We start from the raw sequence: 20,852 nt of genomic DNA, 5'->3' as shown, positions 1-20,852 counted from the left end.
TTTGCAAATATGTTTTGGGACGAAGATGTGAAAAAACAAGGATTAATTTTCTGTAGTCTTTTGCCGCTTAAGGCAATTTGGTGGCCACTGTTTGCAAAAACGAAAGCCACAATTCAGGGTCGAACCCCTTCACCTTTAACGAAGATTAATCGTAAGGTCGCAGTTATTTAGGCCATGGGCGTACTTCCAAACCGTTCTTTATCGTCACTCTTGCGTGAATCGAAGATGACGTTGCAAACCAAGCGAGCGTGGCGGATTTTCTCATCAGTCCCATAGTGTGGACAGGATCTTTTCCCATTTTGATCGTCCTTGGGCCTATAGTCCATGCCATTTTGTTAATTGTCTGGAAATAGCAGACCATGGAGGTCAGAAACATGGCAATCCTGACTTTTTTTTTACCAAACAAGTACATGTACAGCGATGGGGGGGGGCTTCATAATTGGGATTGTGGGCACTCTCCTTTTCAGAAACCATTGCCTTTGCAGTACAATTCCATTGTAACGCTTGCGCCTGCGCTTCTTTGAATAGAGGTCGCTCCAAATGGCCATGGAAAAGCATGACAATAGGAGCTCTTCAATTTGATTGACCATCAATCGTTTTGTTCATGGGCGTGGAGATTAGACTCGACGGCACAGAAAAATCTCGTTTCTCGGCTGGGCAAAGGTAATGTGTATTCGCGTTGATAGCAATACGTTTAAAATGCCGCAGAGCTCCTTCAAATGAGCTTACGCCGAAGTCTGCCAAGTTTTAAAAGCAGCTTATGAACTTTGCTTAGGAAGTACCCCGAATTACTCATAAAAAATTAAGAACCGGAAAAGGTTTATTCTTTGCGGCTTGAATTATATTGAAGGCCAGAATGTAGAAAAAAATGTGGACGTGTGGATGGAAATGCATTCACTCTATAGGTTTTAGATACGAATATTGCTGTCGTGTAGATGTCATGTCACGTACAGCGTGCGTAAAAAAGTCAAAGCACGCACTACGAAACGTGGGATAGTGAAACGATAAAACACAGTTTTTACCGTGTGATTGAAGTCCAGTGGAAGTGTGAATTTAGGCCTACCATCTCTCTTTCCTTATTGGGGTGGAGTTTAGTTGGATCAAATTGGGGGGGGGGACGGGGTTTCGCTTATCACCACATTTTGCAAAATGATTGTAATTTTTGCCCCACCACATTTGGGTGGTGGCTTATGCAAAGTCCAGCAAACGAAAAAGTGTAGCGACATGCAATGTGCCTGCCCTGAAAAAAAAAACTGCTTAATCACAAACGCCCCAAGGGAAACAGAGAAACACAAATTTATTTCGAAAATCACAGAAATTGCAGCAGCCATGCAAACAATAGGAGGCCTTGGGCGCCCTGCTTCCGCGGAAAGACGTACGCCACCGCAGAAGTACCACAGTCATCCAGGCAGCTAGGGAGTGGTGGACATCATTTCATCAGGCATTATTACCATTGTCGTTATTGGATCAACCTCAAAAGCCGTAAGTGTCTCCGCTAGCTAGTTACATTTATAAATGTGAAACAGGCCTGCACAGTGCTTTGTTTGGCGTTAGATTGTCTCAGAATCGTAACTGGTACTTTGTTTTTGACGTTAATTGTGATAGTTTCATTTCCTGCCGGTAGAGATACCGCGACCAGGCTTACATATTGTACACGTACAGTGTACAGTGGCGTTTACATGCTTAGTTTTATAGCTCTGTGTCATGTTGATGACACGGCTTTAGGTTGTAGGGTTTGTGTTCATTAGCAGAGAGTTTGTTTGCTGACGGGCCGGGGCTGGCCTTGTTTGCACTGATACCTGTCAACTGAATATGTTAAGATTTTGGTCCTTTGATGGCCTTGACCGGGAGTCTAGCAAAGGAAGTTAACGCATGTAGTGCACGCAACAACCTGAGTTCGCGTGCACCCACGTAAGGTTTGAGCCGCAGTCGGAATATTGTTCACGCACACGCTGTCCGTGGACTATATGACGTAGAGCAAGATATTTCATCGTTGGTTAGCAATTGTTATCAAACTAGATTTGTTGTAAGCTTCATATCTTGCCGTAATTAGTTTCTTTGCTGGTCTACTATTCCATGGTAGATTTCGTGGCGGCCAGTTCAAGTTGTTCCTCGCAGTGAAACGAATCACAGACCCCGCCTATCGTGCTCACCTAATGTTGCACGTGTCATGTTGGATGATATTTCCGGTATCTCGCCAGAGATGTCTTAGTATCCAATAGGTGGATGTTCAGTCGGCCCAGTCTGCCAACCGACTACAAACTATTCAGAGCAAATGCAGAAATCAGATACGCTTTCACTGCCTTTGCTCAAACGGTCGTGCGGCTGTCCATCGAGAATCACGTTATCCACTCCGAACGGAGAGAAAAGCAGGCGTGTTTTTCAATCAATTAAATGAACTTCACTGTCCTTTGGCGCGAACTCACTGCATAGGCGCACAGCTTGAGGTTTATTGGCGTTTGGCGCGGAGCACAGTAAGGCTGCATCCGAATCTCTTGTCTAGAGCTAGGTCTAGGTCTTCGCTCCATTGGAAATGGAGACGCGCAGATGATAGACCAAGCCGTAGCTCTGGAAGTCTGTTTCGGTCAAGGCCTAAGCTGGACGCTGGAATGTATGGTCTTCTCGTGCTCGCCGAACGCAAACAAGAACCCGGTTCGGGTACTTTGTACCCGTCTTTCTTTCACCGATGAGGGTGCACTTCAACTCGGGGCGGTTTTTAATAGTGACGCGTCACGCGAACGCACTTCGATAACTGTTAGGCACAGTGTATCCCCACCAAAAGCAACAAAATAAATATTGAATTTTGTGGCGATTATGTTAGTTTTGCATCAAAATGACACTGAATTAGCACCTCAAAGTCACATATCCCCTCTGACCTCTGATAGGGCCCATTTTATTCACACACGGTAATGGATGGCTGAACAATAATTCTTTTTGGACAATGGGACCACGTTCAGTTAGAAATTCCAGCAGAAGTCCAATTCTCCCTCGCTGCAGTGAAATGTTTGTAACGAATAGGCTAGATGTATTCGTAATGCATACTGTTGGAAAGATCTGAGGAATCTGTGGCTTTAATAAGGTGCTACTTGGCATTTTGGTGTACAACCAATCTCTACAAAAGTGAAAATAAATTTTGTGACGGTTTTTTTTATACGCTCTGTATAGGCCTAATGCAGTGTGACATACTAGAAGTGAGGTATTTTTAACCAGGTGTTTAAGGCTCTTTCCGATTATGTCGTTTGCTAGGCCGTGCTTGCCCATTGCCGCTCTTTTTTCTTTTTTTTCTTTTTCTTGTTTGGTGCATTGTTTATTTTGAGTTCATTGGTGGAATGACTTAATCACTCAACAGAACTATAAAAGGGAAATTGCGTTGGCTGTAGCATAATGTACATGTAGCATTTTTTCATTCTTTTTCTTCGTTTTGCAAAAAAGACCACCCTTTATTTTTTTGTTATTACATTTCTAGCGTGATATTTTTCAAGAATCCTCTCCATCAAAAGCAATAAACATGATGTATGCTGTCTTCCTTCTGGCGGTCGTGCCTGCTGTGTTGGGTTTTAGCAGCGGGCCGCCGGTGGGGTCGTCTAATCCTAATCTTTGCACCGACATGATACCGACCGGTCACAACAGCGGGACTAGTCTGGCCAGTGACACAGCCAACCCGCCTTACACCATCACCGCGTCGGGAGACGAGTACACGAGGGGTGGCTCCTTGACAGGTACGTCATGTCGACTGAAATTGTCAGCCGGAATTAAAAGCTTTTTCTTCATTTGGCAATGGCAAAGCACTGAAATAAAGCTTCCTTACAGATTAATGTCATTCATGCTGATGAAGAATTTCAATTTGTGATTAATTATATTCAAATTTTTAAGCCACACTCAAAAGACTTAAAGTAAGGCGTGAAACCCCAAACAGACTGATGCCGCCCCATTTATCAGATTAAAGAGTAATTGAAAATAGAATCTGGCAACGCGACCCCAAAAAATGGCTTCTCTGTCATTAAGGTGTAATTATTAGCGCCTTTATCCCAAATCACCTTTTGAAGATGCATACGTGTCTCTACGTGGGTGGGTTTGTGAAAGTGTGCCGCCTCGGGGATGGTTCGAAGTTGACCCGGACTTATGGTCCTATTTTCCACCTTAACCGTGCTGCTACTTCTGTAATCAGTTGTACAGTACGTTTTGTATGCATGAAAACAATTTTCGCTACAAAACTAGACTTGGATCAAGTCGGACCTACGTTGCTCTTCCCCAGTCAGCCATCTCTTCACGGCACACAGTACACCGTCGCGCTCGGCCGTTCGCATTACTTCTCTTAAAGTGCCCTCATTTTGATAGCCTTTCCGCGGCATCGATGTCAAAGATTTTTTAGAGGTTTGGTATATAAACTATTAAACAAAATATTTACCCTGAAATAATAATTGGAGTCTGCAACTTCTTCGGCCTCTTCTTGACTCGTTTTACTTCTTGTTGATTTCTTTAAAGTAACAACTTAACAAATGTGTCCTTCCACGGGAATATTCACCGTATAAGGAGCAAACGCTACCCAGTTAGATCCTATCCCTGTATCCGGACACCAATTGAACTTAAATGGCCGCTTAATTAATAAAGGGTGTAGCTCTCACAAGCAATATTCTTGTAGCACCGCACAACGAAGGAGTGACAGTGAGATAATGCAGCATGCAAGATGGAGCATCAAAAGTGGACAACCCCATTTTCTCATTTTCTGCTAGTAGATTTTTGGGGTTTCGGACTTTGCCTGAAGCATTTTCAAAAAACGCAATTTTCCGCTAGGAGAAATTTGGATTTTACTTTAACAACTCTTCGTGGCGCGTCAAGAGTGGACAACTAAACACTTCAAATTCCCACTGGCATAATGACTATAATGCTTCAAAAGTGGACAACCCACTTTCTCATTTTTGGCTAGAAGATTTTCGGGTTTGGGGAATTTGCGCAAACCATTTTCAACAACTCAATTTCGTAGTCTTCGTAGCGCGTCAAAAGTGGACAACTAAAAACTTCAAACTTCAAAACTTCAAAGCAAATTTTATTTGATGCTCCCAAAGAGGACAACCCCATTTTCTTATTTTCTGCTGGTAGATGTTAGGGTTTTTTTTAAGTTGCACTATCCCTTTTCATAAAACCCAATTTTCTGCTAGCAGAAATTTGGGTTTTACTTTGACGACAGCGGGGTGGTCCAAAAGTGGACAAGTTGAAAACTGAAACGACTGTAGCGATCCCTACGCTCAGAATGGAACGGTCTTGGGAAGATGGGCAGCCTACATTAACGGTAGAGGGCCAATGGTCTGACGGATGGCGTCGCAGCTCGGAAAAAAATTGAACGATTCCTATCAAGAGACTCACAGGAAATATAGAGCAAACAGGAAAGCGGCTTCCCAAAGCCTGTCAGTCCTCTTTGGTACCGCAAACTTCCAACTTCCCAGCCCATCCGTGTAATTAGAAATATGGCGGCGGCTTACCGTCGGACATTTCCGTTTTAAATACCAGTAACTGAGCGCATGGTAATGTGTGTCCCCTAAACGATGCTGGCTGTAATGAACCATCATGGTGTCCATGCCCAATAGTGTCATTGAATTTGTTGTGAAACGAAAAAAGGTTTGAATTGAAAAAAGTCTTGTTAAGAGAAGAAGCTAAGTGCTGTTTAATCAAGTGAACCGCGAGTTTCAAAAAGGGGAAAAATAGAGAAAGTAAAAATGGTAAACATTAAAATGCAACGTGAACTTGCTGAATTACTTTCTACATGATCCCACAAATTCTAAAACACATATTCAGCCAATAATTCCAATCACAAAAAAAAGATAGCCACGACGAAAATAAATCTTTCAGCCAGTAAATGACGTTATTCCCTGTTGTGATACACCCCTTTTCACTCTTTCTATAGTTACCATCACTGGAACAGGTGGCAATGACTTCAAGGGTTTTTTCATCCAAGCACGCCGCGCAGATCCCACCCGGAACAACGACGTTGCCATAGGAACGTTCTCCAGTCCGCCTGTTAATACGCAGCTTCAGACGTGCCACGATGTGGAAAATGTAAGCAGCATCCTGTACAAATTATGTAAATCGCGTTTAGAGGCCTACATGTCCTCTTGAAAATGAGAAAGTGTTGCCCCGATTATCTGTTGAAAATTTAGAATGAAGTGCTCCATTTTACATCATTTGTCATAAAAAGAGGGGGCACTTTCTGACTTGGAGTTAACGGGCGTCGCCCGGATTGAATTTTGAATTACATGTAGCATCATTGCATGCATTATATCCATCCAATTTCAGTCTGCCTGGGGACATTCCAGCAGTGTGAATAGATCCTCGATTGCAGCGACATGGACTGCTCCTGCGCAAGACGAAGGCCCCATCAAGTTCAAGTAAGAAACGCCCAAACTCTACTTTTCCTCCCCCTTACTTAAAATACTAACATTTTGCGGCATTGATTGGGCAATGATTTTTATTCCCAGCAAAAATAAATGGATAGTTATCCGAATAAAACGGGCTAGTACCGTGCAGAATACACACCACTCCCATTCGCTTACGAGCAGTCACTGCACGCTTCATATTGTTTTCTTGATGGCTTTCTGGTCAGGGCCACCATTGTGAAAGGGGTACCAAACCGGAACTACTTTTACCTAGGCGTCATGTCTAACCAAATCAGCTTCAACGCCACTGGAGGGGCACCAACTCAACCACGTAAGTTTGTGCTCTTCTTTGCGATAGCAGTTTACCATCAGCATTAACATGCCCACTTTGACACCTCAGATGGGATTAATACACCTTTAGTGGTATTATGTGGAAATACAGCCGTCATTTGGAATTGCATTAAGATGAAATCTACTTTATTTGGCATACGCACGACATGTGTCTATTTTGACAAAGAGCAAATGTCTTCCAGCTTTGGCGGCTCGAAGGGGATGAAAGTAGTGAATTAAACTTGTAGTACTGTAAAGTTTATTTCATGCTAATAAAATAAATCACAGAAAATAGATCCACAGTCAAGAATAATGCTTCAAAAATTCCTAATTTCCGGGCATCGGGCGGTGAAGTGCATCAGAAACAACATCCCTTTGTTTCTGTAAAAATTACATAGCACCTGGGTACCATCAACAGACTGAAATGTGTAGTTTGGGAATATTTAACGAAATAACAGCAAAACATGTGACTTACCAGAATGGTGATTGCTTCCCCGAAGTGCTTGCTCAAAATCAGCTTCAAACTACACGATTCAGTGACAAAATCACCCCCAGAACTACACGAATAGTTTCTTAGGATCGTGCAAAATACTAATTAATGAAACAATGGAAGGATGACTGCTGGATGCGCGCGATAAAAGACGATTTTTACACGAAGAAAACGCTGTGTAAATGGAAAACATTCGCCATGATGGAAAATGAGGTTTGTTTGTTTGAATAAACTTTATTCCAGTAAGCACTGCTTAATAATTCTCTGACAATACACAACACAGTGCCAAGCGTTCCATTTACCCCACCGTTCCATTTACCCCACCTTACCCTACTTTGGAACTCTCAGAAAAACAGATAAACAAAATTGGATGATACACGGACAAGACTATGCACAGCCATAAATCACTTTTCCAAACATTTTTTCACTGTTAGTTTGTAAATATGTTGAAGTATAGTGTTTAGAGTATTGATGGATGGTGTGTAGCCATTGGACATTGATGTTTAGGAATTGAGCATCACATTTTCAGCATGAAGGTGATAGGGAGGTATTGTCTTAAATATAGTGAGCAGTTTTTAGAGTGACAAAACCTGGTTGACATAGCGCTCTCTTCTTGTCCACACCCGGAGCCCATGATCAGTTGGTTTACTCTCGTTGATTAAGTGTTATACTTTTGCCAGCTCTTTCTTGAAAACCTCTCTACATTATGGATCTCCATTCAGTTATGACTAGCTTCATTGACACCCGCACCACTCATAGCCATAACATTGCAACGAAAACCGGGACGCTGCTGACGCAAACCTCTGGAAACTTTACATTTCCTCATGCAGGAAACACCTGTTTGTTTCTTCTAGTTTAATATTCTGATTGTCTGAGCTGGATAGTCAAGTAGTCACCTGGAAAACTGGTGAAAACTCGCGTGCGAATGAAAGAAACGGTCTCTCTGACCTTTACTCCTGGCGGAAATGATCGACCACGCGCGTCAGTCGGAAGCAGTTCAATATTGCAGCCACAAATATGTCTCTCCCAGAATATGCAATAAAATTTTCCATCACGCAGTGGGTGTGCAAGAAATCATATTCTCGAGAAAATGCGATAAATAGCGCAATACTATATTCATATGACAACCACGATGAGAGGGGTACCCAGGCTCTTTTTGAGGGGGCAAGGGGTTGGGGAGGCTCCCAAGTGGGGGCAGTATTGTTCCACTTGGCCAAGTAGCGAGGTTCTGGGGGAGGGGTTAGAGAGTAGGAGTAATTCCTTTAAATTGGCCGGTTGAGAACCTATTATAGTCTTGACAAGAATTATGCTGTGAGCCTAGCGATTCTGACATATTCGAATATTTCGTTTTTCTTCCAGCGGTTACCCCGACGTCAGGCGGTGAGTTAAAAATTTCATGCTTTTAATCCATCCTTTTTGAGCAGAAAATCACAATTCCTCTTCGAGTGGCACGAAGATTGGACTCCATTTTCTGGCATAGGCCTACGTTTCATTCTTAGTTTATGTAGCTGCATACGCAATATGCAGTCGCATGTAGGAACCTTTTCTTTGAAGGTGGATTTTCGTAAGGTTTTTTTCAGTTATTCATTAGTCCAACATAATTCCCAAAACTTGGTCAAGAGAAGCCAATGGGACTCAATCGACAGTTGGAGCTATGATCAAACGTCGTTACGTATTACAAGCAAGTGTGCTTTTTTAAGTGCCTATAAAAAGTATTTTTGTCGGTTTTCGTTGCCGACTTGAAGTGAAAGTGAAGTTAAATTTTCGGTTTCTCGATCCTAAGTTCAGTTTGTTCCCCCGTTTGGGGAGGGTGACAGGTCCCCATGCCCACGAAGCTTTGCCGCACGGCCGAAGATCTAGTACTTTTATAATCCAGATTTTTTTTCCATCTGTCCAGGACCCAGCCACTCTGTGTCCGTCATCCTGGCTCTCGTGGCTGCTCTGCTAGCCTCGTTTCTCAGCGTTCACAAGTACTAAATCCAGCGAAGTCACGATACCAAGATGATACCAAATCGCTTAAGATGCTTTTTTGTGCATTAATTTGTAGTAGTTTTAGTTGGCGTCGAAACAGCTTATTGCAGTTTTAGAAAGTATACCCAGTACACGGTTTTGGCTGAGGCCGGCAGAGTATTTCATGCAAGTGGATAGGAACTTGCTTAAGCCGTCACACCTGTAGGCTTCCATAGCCACATGTGTAATTACCGGCCGTAGCCAAAATCTTTGGGCGGAGCCATAGGTACTATCCCTACTTTTATTGGTGTGTCTAACGACAACTGAAGTGGTATTAGGCATTGTCCAAATCCTGAGCCTGGAGCTATATGTCTTTGCCAGTTTCTGATATATTGCGTGAATACAGGCCTCAGTGGACGAAGCCGTAGCTGCGGAAGATAGGTTTGAACATGGCTTTCGTGAATGCATTTTGGGCGTGAAATTAGTGGGGATTTTGTAATGCTTGGAATGACTCGTGCAAATAACGTGTAGCCATAAACTTATAGGTTGAACGTCCAGCCAGGGGATATTTTGTTTGGAGATTTTTTTTTTCACTTTGCTGTAGTCAGTTCGGTATTCCAACAGCGCATGGCCAACCAAAGCACGTTCGTGGCTATTCTTGTACGCCGACTCACGCACTTCTGTTCCAGAAAAGACCTACCGAACCGCGGTTCATTGTTCAAATGGTATGTTTGTGCATTTATAACTTTGTAGTGCGCAATACCTTTGTGCATTATTATTTGTTTGCAGAAGACAATCAGCTTTTTTCTAATTTCAGTTTCCATCTACAATTTGATCAGATATAACAGTAATATCAGATTAATACAGTTTGAACAATTCACGCATTTATCGGCTGTCGAGCAGTATAGATATCAAACTGGGGTACTTGAATTGGGTGCCAGACCTGGATGATTCTGCCCTGGTTGTGCCCCTGAGAAAGGCACTTTGCCACATCCGCCGCAGGGAATCTGTGTAGACGGGAAGACATTTTGTTGATTTTTCTAAAACGGTTTGAACGCACAAGGATGCAGACGTTAAGTCGGTAATCAGTTTCTCGCTGTAAGCAATTGTAGCTTTGTAAGCCATATTTTGTAAGTAAGATATAGCGTTAGTCTACGGTTGTAAAATTCAGGTATCAATTGTCAAGTTAGTTTCTTTTGTTTGTGTTTTATTGCTTTTTTGCTTGAAGAAGGCAAGTAAACTCACCAATTGTACGCAGAGTACTTAACCCCTTTCTATTCAAGGCATAGATCATTTTCTGAACGAACAAGGATGCAGAGGTACATTCGGTAATCAGCCTTAATATTTCTGTGTTCGCAAGATGAGCTCTGTAAGCCATTTTTGTTAGCAAGATATAGCATTAGTCAGCGGTTGTAAAATTCAGATATCAATTATCAAGTCAGTTTCTTTTGTTTGCGTTTTACTTTTTTTCTGCAAGAAGGCTAGCAAATTTACCAGTTGTACACAGAGTACTAAACCCTTTACAGTACCGCTATGAAAATCTTAATGTTTCAACGCTTTTTAGCAAATACGGCCGTTCCACAATAGTGCGCCACCAAGAGTTTGCAACGCGTTGGCCAATCACAATGCACGGAATTTGTCGACCCATCACGCGTTTGGAAAGGTCGACAAATATCGCGCGTTCTGATTGGTCAATGCGTTGCAAACTCTTGGGGGCGCACTATTGTGAATCGCTCGTATTAAAGTACAAAAGATGGAGGTAACAAGAATGTCAGCATAAAATATATTAAAAGGGTGAAAGCAAAGATTGGTGAGTGTTAGCTGAATGGATATTGCAGCAACTTGCGTGAGCCTACCACCTAGTCCTAGCAGCGTGAAACCAATGTGGGAAACTCTCTTTTTGCAAGTGACAAACCAAACAAGATGAGATATTCTGTAGAATAGGGATTGTTTGAGATCTTCCAAGCTTCACGTGAAATCGTCACACAGTTCGTTTCACTCACTGTGAGCCCACAGTTAGTCTAGGAGAGGGCACAATGTTCATAGCAACGGGAGCTCCTTTGGTGAGAACCACTGTATAGTGTTGCGGTCCTCGTCACCACCAACAAAATGAACACTCCCCACCGATGAGGGGGTGCTTCTGCTCGAGGCGGATACACTGTATACAACTGAGTGAAACCTCAAAATGGAAGTCCAACGCTACACATGTCAGCAGATTTTTGTAAAATGAATTGTGCTTAAGTAAACGAATTTATATCGCTCACACAAACGCATCTCAAGTTACCGCGCCTCTCTCCAAACCGCTTCTCCGCTCATTTCCTATTGATATAGGCCAGTGTCACGGAAATGTTCAGTCTATGGTGGTTTATTACAAGAATGCAAAATCGGATCGCATTTCATACCGGTGGTGAAAATTATACTTGCCAAGGTTAGTTAAGTAATGGTGTAGGGACAAGGAAAAAGAGTCCAGGAAGATTGTGGTGAGTACTGACCTCCTCCACAGGTTTACACGACTTAAAAATTAACTTACAACTTGAAACTACACGCCCATGGCAAAACTAATCCGTTAAAGTCCCAACGATTGTGCCACCAAATTTAACACCTTGTAGCATTCGAAGAGCACCAGGAGTAAAATACCGACTGCGCCCGTAAAATCGCGCCTGCTTGGTACCAGACATCAGTAAACATTGCGTCCTCGCATAGCAATGTGTGTTATAAGTGTCATTTACCACAGATTAAGCCGACAGTCGGTAAAGTAACATACCTCTGGTGTTTTTGAGCACTTTGCCCAAAACAGGCTTTATTTTTCACTAAACACTTCTCCTGACACATTGCTAAAGGACGCCATGTTTGGTGATGTTTGATACTTTAAGTCACGGCACTTAGCTGGCACATTTTGGTCTATATATTGAGTCCATTCCAGAAATCCAGCTCAACATTCTGGCCGCAAAGTTGAAAAAGTCTTTCCTCCTGCAGGTAATGCAAAAAGGTATGAATACATGTACTTTCACCAGACACACAACGTCTCGAATCAAGACCAGGCCACCAAAGCAAACGTAATGCTTTTGTGACATGAGGGTTACGTAATAGGTTTTCTTTTGTCGTTAAATCCTCTGTCGAGTGTCAACGAGAAGAGTGCCATTATCGGCCAGTGTCATAAGGTTTGGAGGTTTCCCATGGATGACCGCTCCTCAAGTAACGACGGTAAGTACTAAAGTTGGTTTCATTACCAGTAATGTGTCAGAAGAGATAAAAGCATAAAGCTTAAACTTGTTTTTATTGGGGATGATATAAAATGGAAAACAAGTAATTCTAGAACATTATGTTCATGATGCATCTTCCACGAGCCCTTGAGACAATCGTGTTTGACTATAAGCTTACATACACTGCGTATCGAAGCTCTAGTTAAAACCTTTTCAAATCAGCAAGGACATCGTTTGCCATATTTTGGAATGACAGAGTTTGATAACAGGCATATACAAATGTACACATCGCGTGATACGGCACTCTTTAAGTCAGTGTTACATCAGAATTTGCCTGCATGGGTCAATATCCGCCATTGCCGCTGAACTTCATAAAGAATTCTTCTAGGTTTTCGTCGTGATTGAGCTCAAATCGATTAAGTCGGTATCCCTCTTCTCTTCAACCTACCGGGTTTTGCAGTGGGTCATTTTGGTAGCCCTGCGAAAAAATTGCTGAGGTGTACTTACGAATCCTTTCATTAAGCGATATGTAACCTGAGCTTGAAGCATTAACCTGTGCACTAGCTGAGACAGACAACGAGTCTAGAAAGTATCCAGCCTCACGTTTGCTGACAGTCATGGTTTGTTCTGAAAAGCAATGACGTCAGAGGTATCGATTCGTGCCGAGAAGCGTTATTCTCAACTGGATGCCTTTTGCGGGGTATCATGCAAAACCTTATCTACGATTACATGCATAATAAATAGGATAAAGGCCAATGGACCAGCTATAGTCAACTGAACAAATGGTTGTACAGTAAGCAAGTAGCACATGTATCTTTGAATCAGCCAGTGCGATGGTGCTTTTTATAACTAGAATATGCAAACAGTATGGCCGAACCACTTGAATGCAGACTATTTGGCTTAATACATGTAGTAGTGGGAGTGTGTTCATGGCTGGAGATGTGTTATCAGTTTTATATCCAGTGTGTAGGCCTAAGAGTGGTTTTGCTGGTTTGGATTTTTTCTGGGTCCTCCACGTGAGACAGTATATTACCATCCATATAATATATAAACAGGTTTAGGATAATGGCAGCACCACTTGGGATTCTACTGCTGTGCGTGATGCCAGCCGCCTTGGGCTACACAAGCGGCCCGCCAGTTTCATCCAATGATAACCTGTGCACCGACATGGTCCCAGACGGCCACAACGGTGGAGTCAGCCTGGCCACCGATCAAGCCTCCCCACCTTACGCCATCACCACGTCCACCAGGGAGTACTCTGCCGGCGCATTCGTTCGAGGTTTCAATGCCTTTCTGTCAGTTCAAGTCAGAATACAGAATGAACCAGTTGTGTATTGCAACAGCGCATGCCCTAAATGAAGTGCGTCCGAGGTCATTCGGACGCGCGTGCGAGGTTTCAGTACCCTATCAGCGTGGACCAAAGTGGACTCGCGCGCTTGCTCTGTTCCCGAATGACCTCGCTGTCTTGAAATACCGAACTGGCTCATTTTAGGACTCCATATTTTGAGGATAGAGGTCTTACATTAAAGAGGAATGAGCTTCCTCTGTAGTTTGTCGTTCGTAATTGTGGAATGTCATGGATTTACATGACATCCCCAGTACGTGTTAAGTGCTGCGGTTGACTTGTCCTACATTTGTCATTACTTCCAGTGACAATCACTGGGTCTGACAGCAATCGGTTCACAGGATTTTTCATCCAGGCTCGGCGCGCAGATACATCCCAGGACAACGACGTTGCCGTGGGAACGTTCTCTGGGATACCCGCCAACACCCAGCTGCTGATGTGCCACGGTGTTGCTAACGTAAGCATCTCAGTTTGAGGACGGAGGAGGGTTGAGGTTGGCATTGCTGTGCAAGTGCAGAGATAACATGCAACTCTAGGCGCGGTTGGCTGCTGAACATCATGAAGTACCCACTGATTGTTGCGATCTACGTAGACCAATATACTCTGAAGCACTACACGAACTTACTTGAGCTTGAGGAAACTTGCCCTGTGAACTCTGGGGCTAACGTACACTGATTGCATCTGTCGAAAAATCTCAAATATATTTTTCATTTGTTCCATCATTTGTTGCACTTTGTACACGTTTAATTAGGGTCCTGGAACGGCAGTGGGTGGTGTTACGGCCTTCTCGGTTTTGTCGACAATTAAACTGTCCCTTGAGTGCGTCGCGGCTACCGATCTCAGTAGGGCATCTAAACGAGCTATGACGAACAGCGCCACCAGTTGTCCATTTTTCTTTAACTATAAACAGCGACCCCTTTTCACCCGTCAAAATGCATGAGGAAAACCTGAATGAGAAACCGAGGTCACGATTTATACTTCTTTTCCATTGCCTTCAGTCCGCCTGGGGGCACTCCAACAAGGACGAGCGGTCCTCTGTTACAGCAACCTGGAACGCTCCGAACCAGGACGAAGGCCCTGTGGAATTCCTGTAAGTGGCAACCAGTGGAAGCTGTTTTGCCAGACTATACTGTTTTGTAAGGCTATGGTGCACCCGCACCCTCTCATCTATGGAAAAAGAGAGCCTGAATGCAAGAGACCATATTTTTGTCACGTCACAGGCACTAATCAGCAAGGGGGTATTTTGCCCACCATTGTTGGCAAAACTATGACTTGCTGTAAGTACAAAACCAAACGAATGATCGGCAGATGTTAAAACATAACTTCCAACTGAAAATGCCTCCCAATTTAATGCAAATTTGCAAAGTACGCCTTTTTGAGGCAAAAGCTGGTGTCAACCAAGACTAAATTTTCTGCAAACTGTGCCCTCCGAACAAAATGGCGGTCGGTGTTTGTAAACAAAGGAAAGGTCTATCCGCCTTGCAGAAGCACCCCCTCATCAGTTGAAAAGAGCCATGTTGGTCGGGAGTGTTCATTTTGCTGAAAGCGACGCTAGCGTAACGTGAGCATTTCATTGTCGTTCGTGAACCAGCGAAGTGCAGTTCCGAACAAAGGAGCTTCTGTTGCTAGGAAAAATTGTGCCTTCTCTTGGACCGGCTTGGGGCTCATTTATTGCCGTGTGTTGTTTCACGCTTAAAAGATCTATCGATTTTTTATGCCCCAAGGAACATTGTTGTCTTACTGCACTCTCTTTTTGTTTGTATCAATGGTCCTAGTAATTAACCCGTGACCTTACCAGGAAAATTTGATTTCATGTTCAGTGTACTGTGTGATATGGGCCATTTTCGTTTATGTTTATTTATCGCCGTAGGGGACGTGCCTTTTAATTAAATGAACGAGCACACTATCCATACATTATTCTCCAAGCACAGCGTTGGCAGGTTTGTCTTTGTTTTAATCTGTAACTTCTTTTGTGACTTTTGTGTTATTTTTAGGGCAACTATTGTGAAAGGGGAGCCAAACAGAAATTACTTTTACCTCGATGTCAAATCTCCCCAGGTGAACTTCACCAATGAAGCCCCTCGTAAGTAATCATCGGTAACTAGTTGATAATTTAAATAATGAGTCTGTTGGGCGAAGCTGGTGACTTGTGCATGGTTAATAATCTTTGGACGAATATCCAGCCCTTGACAGCAGACTCTGAACGCAAAAAATGTGGCCTGTGAAGTAGCGACGACAGCTGGAGAAACACTCGGATGCGGTCCAAGTCGATCATTTCAGCGACGAGGACGGTAATTGCGACAAAGAGGGTGAAAAGGCTCTTTGCCCTCTTTATTGTGATAGATTGTGCTAACGCTGATGTTGGTATATCCTGCACGTATATCCAGCAAGAAATGAGACCGAGGGGTACCCCCCCACGTGTTCAATCGCTATACGCACTCTAGACTATTGTTACCTAGCAACCCCCTCCCCGATGTCTGCAAAGATTTCCTCGAATTCCACTGACAGAATGACCAACACAAGGCAGGGGGGTTCTCTCCATCTCATATCTTGCTTCATGTGTATGTATATACAGGCTATTGTGCCTACTGCACCCCCGGAAATCTGAAAAGGAATTCGTAAGATTCCGACATATCGCGTATCAAATGGATATTGATTGGCCATGATGCTACAGGTGCAATTGATGAAAAGATTTTGTTGGCAGGTGCGTCACGCCTCGGAAATGAATTTCCGGAAATAGATTCCTTTAAGAGAGTTCCCTTTGTAATGTTGTCCGAGCAAAGATGTTTCCACCTACCAAGTTACGGTAGAGTGGATAATGTAAAGCATTGTATTCAGTGAAGTGTTTGACGTTAGCGTCCTGCTGGCCTCTGCGTGCATTGTTAGGATGATGTTCAATTGGCAAAGAAGAACGTATTGTAGTTTTCCCAAATTGTGAAACATGAATCAGTGTTTCTTGAAGGGTTTTAACAATGCTGCAGAAGAGAACTTACTAAATGCCCACGCCACACAAAAATGTCGGTCTGCGTGGACCACCGTTTGGGTCCCATGTCAAAAGGGATTACGGGAAAAACGCCGTATTTAGATTTTATTCGACACGCAAAATGCGACCGCACAGATAATATAATGCCTTTTCATTTATACTATTCTATGGTTGACTTGGCCAAAGGTATGTTTTCTCAATGCAAGATATGTTTTCATTCCCTTCTGTTTACGCAGCTGTCAGCGATGGAACAACAAGCTCTCCGTCTGCAGGTAAGAATTGGAACGTGCCTTAAAAATATTCTCCAGCCAAACCGAATTATCCCAAGCACTTCGCAATAGGAAACAATAACTGTTGCATTTGATAAACATTGTAAAGCTTTACACTTACCTGACTTGGAACTGTGTTTTTTCCTGGCCTACCACCTGCTCTTTGTTTATAATGTGTGCTAATATTATTAATTTCCCCCTTTATCACCAGGCTCTGCCAATACTTCGTCCAGCGCTTTTGTGGTGCTGGCGGTGACACTACCAGTATTGTTCGCGATGCATATCAACTGAACAGCGACAAACCAACGATTGTGTAATTTTTTGAATTTTTTAAAAAGTTATTCTCGTAGATTATAAGAGTTACTTGTAGACTTTATCGTATTCAGAGTCTTCACGTCATTAAATGTCAGGCATTGTTCAACTTCTTACAAAGATTAACGAAAAGTTTATGCTATTGGGTGGGGGACGTGTGATTGTAATGACCTTAAGATTTGCATAGATTACTCAAGTTAAGTTGCAATGATGACGATGCTGTTGACGACAAGATTAGCAGACGTATACGTGTACATGTAATGTACGTATTACTCATGTAAGTGCAGTTCTTTTATTGTTGCAATCAGGCTGGGAAATTCCCCGATGAGAAATTGTTTCAATTTGTATAAATAATAAACTCACCCATACGATGGCCTTGAGATGACCCACAAAATCTTGGAATTGTTTCGCACAACATCGCATACACCTAAGTAGCTCGCAGTGCTGTGCAAGGATTTCCGATGTGACGTTATAGAATATTGACTCAAAGAAGTGCGAAGTAAGATCCATGTTAAATTAAGAAAAAGGTGTAAAATTGTGAAAAACTGAATAAAACTGCGATGACGATTAAATCAAAACCAAATCAAACGACTCTGTAGGTCCCCTCATGGTCTCCATACTGCAGCTCGCGAGGGGCAGCTAACACAATACCGTTTGTATAGCAGCAAACATGGCACGCAGTGTACGTCGATTGCTCATTCTTATTTAGACTTGCCTGCTGGAAAGATCTGAATAACTGGACCATTGTCTTGCACCATAAGGAATAAAACCGACAGTTAACAGAGACGGTTAAAGGTAAGATCAGTTTTGCGGATATTGTGCATATTGTTAGCCCAGTATACATGAACAGGCATCGCCAGGTTTTAGGGGATGGGGTTTTCAAAACACTCGTTGGCAGCAAACATACAACCAACGGTGTGATGGGTCATTTCTAAGGTATTGTATTTTCAAACAAATGGTTGAATTTCATACACTTTCAAGTTGCAACTTCTTGTTTGTTTGTGTTCTTTTTTACTTTTTTCCGGATGAGGCAGATTTCCTCCCTCTGGGACGCCCGTTGGCTAATGACACTATAATTTCAGTACATAGAGTAATCGCAGATCAATGCAAAGTTGATATTTACACACAAAGGCAGTCTCCTAGAAATTAAAAGGAAAATTATTTCCAGCTGTCATGACTGCTTTAAACATGTTCTAAAATTGCTGGACTATTTTGTGTGCTCACTTACTGGTCAATGATTTGGCCAACCGACTGTAAAATTGTGGGGGACGTAAAATTGCATGTTCAGTGATCCTCATGCCACGTTTTTCTCTCTGCTTGCATTTTTTTGCCAAAATAAAGATGACTTCGAAAGAGCAGCAGCAGAGGTTAGGCTTTGAGAAAGAGGGCGTGGTCAAGGATTCTCACGGATCAGCCGCAATGTCTCACGAGGGGAACGTGGAGTCGGGCAGCCCTGTGTCCAGGATGCAGGCTCAACAGCCGGTCTCGCCTGGCGACTTGGGATTCGGGAAAGAAGGTGTGGAGAAAGACACCCCGGCTTCCGCAATGATGTCGCACGAGGGCGACGTGAGCGCCAGCTCTCCCGTGGCAGAGCTGCAGAGCAAGGGTGCGACCGGCAAGTAAGCTACGGCAGGCACTCCAGGTCGATATACCGTCTACCGACAACATCTTTTGTGATATGCTCATGATGATTCCCTGAATTGTCTTTTTTAATGGCAATTTCACCGCTTTTGCCCTTGGCATTTCATTTGCGCTTAGAGTCACTTTTTCCTCTTTTTTCGATGGTAGAGGAGAAACGAGGCTAATTTCATCACACGGTGTGCTTTGAAATGCACCTGCATTACTTGAATTCTAGTCATTCAGAAAATATAGAATTTGTTTGAGAGTGTATTTTTGGAGAAAACTACCAATTACCAGTGTCCTTGAAGACAAAACTTCAACTACAAAATCCATGGTGATGAACACTCTGCAAATCTTGTCTTGGGATGAAATTTCACAAATAAAAGAAAACACCATCTGTTCTCCGAATACAAAAACCAAGTAGACTTGAATATAAATATGACTGAAAATGGTATAACACTGTTTCGTTCATCTTTAGTGCATTTCTTGGTTTCCTCCACAGTTTTCCAGGGATTTTAAAAATTGCTCGGCTGTGGAAATTCAAAAAACGAAGGGGGCATTGCTGGACACCGCTTGCAAGGGGCGATGTTCACGATACAGGTGTACATTTTTGCATGCCTACGATAAGACTCCTTAACCTTGCATCAAACGGTATACATCTATCTAAAACGTTTGTACTTTTTCTCCCTTTTCAGTACTAATGAACTTATATTATGGTATCCAGAAATTCGAAATATTACTTCTAAATCTGTTTCTTTCTCCCGCCATAAAAGCGAGGGATGATAACCCAACCCCTTTGTCAAAAAGTGCACGGAATACATATCTCCCCATTCGTCTTGGATATACGCCTGTCGTACGTCCTCTATCCACACCGTCACTAGATGTATAACTTTACAATATATAACTGTCAACGATACCTTAAAAACAAGTCTTGAACCACACACCACCTTGCATTCTGAACTAAACATTACACTAAACCTACATGCAAGCTACTGTTGAACTTTGTTCACCTTCAAAATTAACGAGCATAATAATGGTTTATTTGAAAATAGTTTTACATCAATTTCAAGTCTGGAATATTTAAACGTGAAAGTATACTATAGCTACTGAGAATATCACGAATGTTGTGGAACCTGGGATATTTTTTCAATGTGAATTACTGGTGGCTATACGTTTAGTTGGAATAATATCTAGGCAGGGAGCCAGTCTAGTTATTTTGCCAGCCTATCCAGATTTGATATGCGCTTGCGCAACTTGAAATTTCCTCTATCGGGGAAATCCCCATGTGAGCAATATATTCTCACATTCTAGCTTTGAACTCGAGTCGTGTTTCCATTTTAATTTCATATTTTAAAAGCCCCAACGATAACAACGCTTCAGGTTTGTTGGTGTTGAAATCAGCGACCTCTTTTGTCACTCCATAAGTAATTGAACGCGGTAAGTTATTTGTAAATTGCTGAGTTTTTGAACTTTTCAATTTAACGTATGCCGCCCCAGGTCACGGCCGTTCAAACAGTCGTGTTTGCTGCCGAGGAGAGTGCATTGTTTCCAATTCAAGATTTATCACTGAAGACAAAAGAGTCGACCAACGACGACAGACAATTGCGTTAAAGTAAAACAGAGTGCGCACTTTCAGAGAAAATAAATGCGGGGAGTCTGTCCTTCAGTTGGACATTGTGAGAACTGTTTTGATATCAGGGAACTTAGTCACGGCTGGCATGTAGCTCTGCAATGTTTTGTTTGCCCGTAACAAAGTAGAATTTTACGTCCACCGTCTCCTTTTGCTTCTCAAACGTCCCTGTTTTGTTTCTGTTATGACCCCGATTTCCTTTAAAATCTGCAAAATACAAAGCATGTGATCTTTCTTGGCTGGGCAACAGTTCGTAACAGGTTTAGCCCAGTGATCATGTAAACAAAAATTGAAAGTGCACCGTCTGCCGGTGAAAACGGACATAAATATACATTTACCATTTTCAGCT

At 42.7% G+C, this 20,852-nt stretch overlaps 2 protein-coding genes across 2 annotated transcripts; both read left to right on the top strand.

Annotated features, from left to right (window-relative positions):
* Positions 1 to 1,326: 1,326 nt before the first annotated feature.
* LOC110981006 (putative defense protein 1) lies at positions 1,327 to 10,946 on the top strand. The gene is made up of 7 exons (XM_022238128.2): positions 1,327 to 1,482; positions 3,467 to 3,719; positions 5,903 to 6,054; positions 6,292 to 6,383; positions 6,599 to 6,702; positions 8,551 to 8,571; positions 9,089 to 10,946. The coding sequence occupies exons 2-7, from the start codon at positions 3,509 to 3,511 to the stop codon at positions 9,166 to 9,168; spliced, it is 660 nt and encodes a 219-aa protein (XP_022093820.2). The 5' UTR covers positions 1,327 to 1,482; positions 3,467 to 3,508; the 3' UTR covers positions 9,169 to 10,946.
* A 1,279-nt stretch (positions 10,947 to 12,225) lies between these two features.
* On the top strand, positions 12,226 to 20,314 carry LOC110981007 (putative defense protein 2). Its single transcript, XM_087145463.1, has 8 exons — positions 12,226 to 12,345; positions 13,400 to 13,623; positions 13,995 to 14,146; positions 14,688 to 14,779; positions 15,684 to 15,772; positions 16,909 to 16,944; positions 17,153 to 18,048; positions 18,595 to 20,314. Exons 2-7 carry the CDS (start codon positions 13,410 to 13,412, stop codon positions 17,230 to 17,232), a joined length of 663 nt encoding a protein of 220 aa, XP_087001589.1. The 5' UTR covers positions 12,226 to 12,345; positions 13,400 to 13,409; the 3' UTR covers positions 17,233 to 18,048; positions 18,595 to 20,314.
* The last annotated feature ends 538 nt before the right edge of the window (positions 20,315 to 20,852 follow it).

The sequence above is a fragment of the Acanthaster planci genome, linkage group LG14, assembly GCF_054643075.1.
Source record: "Acanthaster planci isolate LZ-2023a linkage group LG14, COTS_SCS, whole genome shotgun sequence".
Classification (NCBI taxonomy): Eukaryota; Metazoa; Echinodermata; class Asteroidea; order Valvatida; family Acanthasteridae; genus Acanthaster; species Acanthaster planci.
Note: the sequence above shows the minus strand (reverse complement) of the source record. Positions and strands in the feature narration are given on the sequence as shown.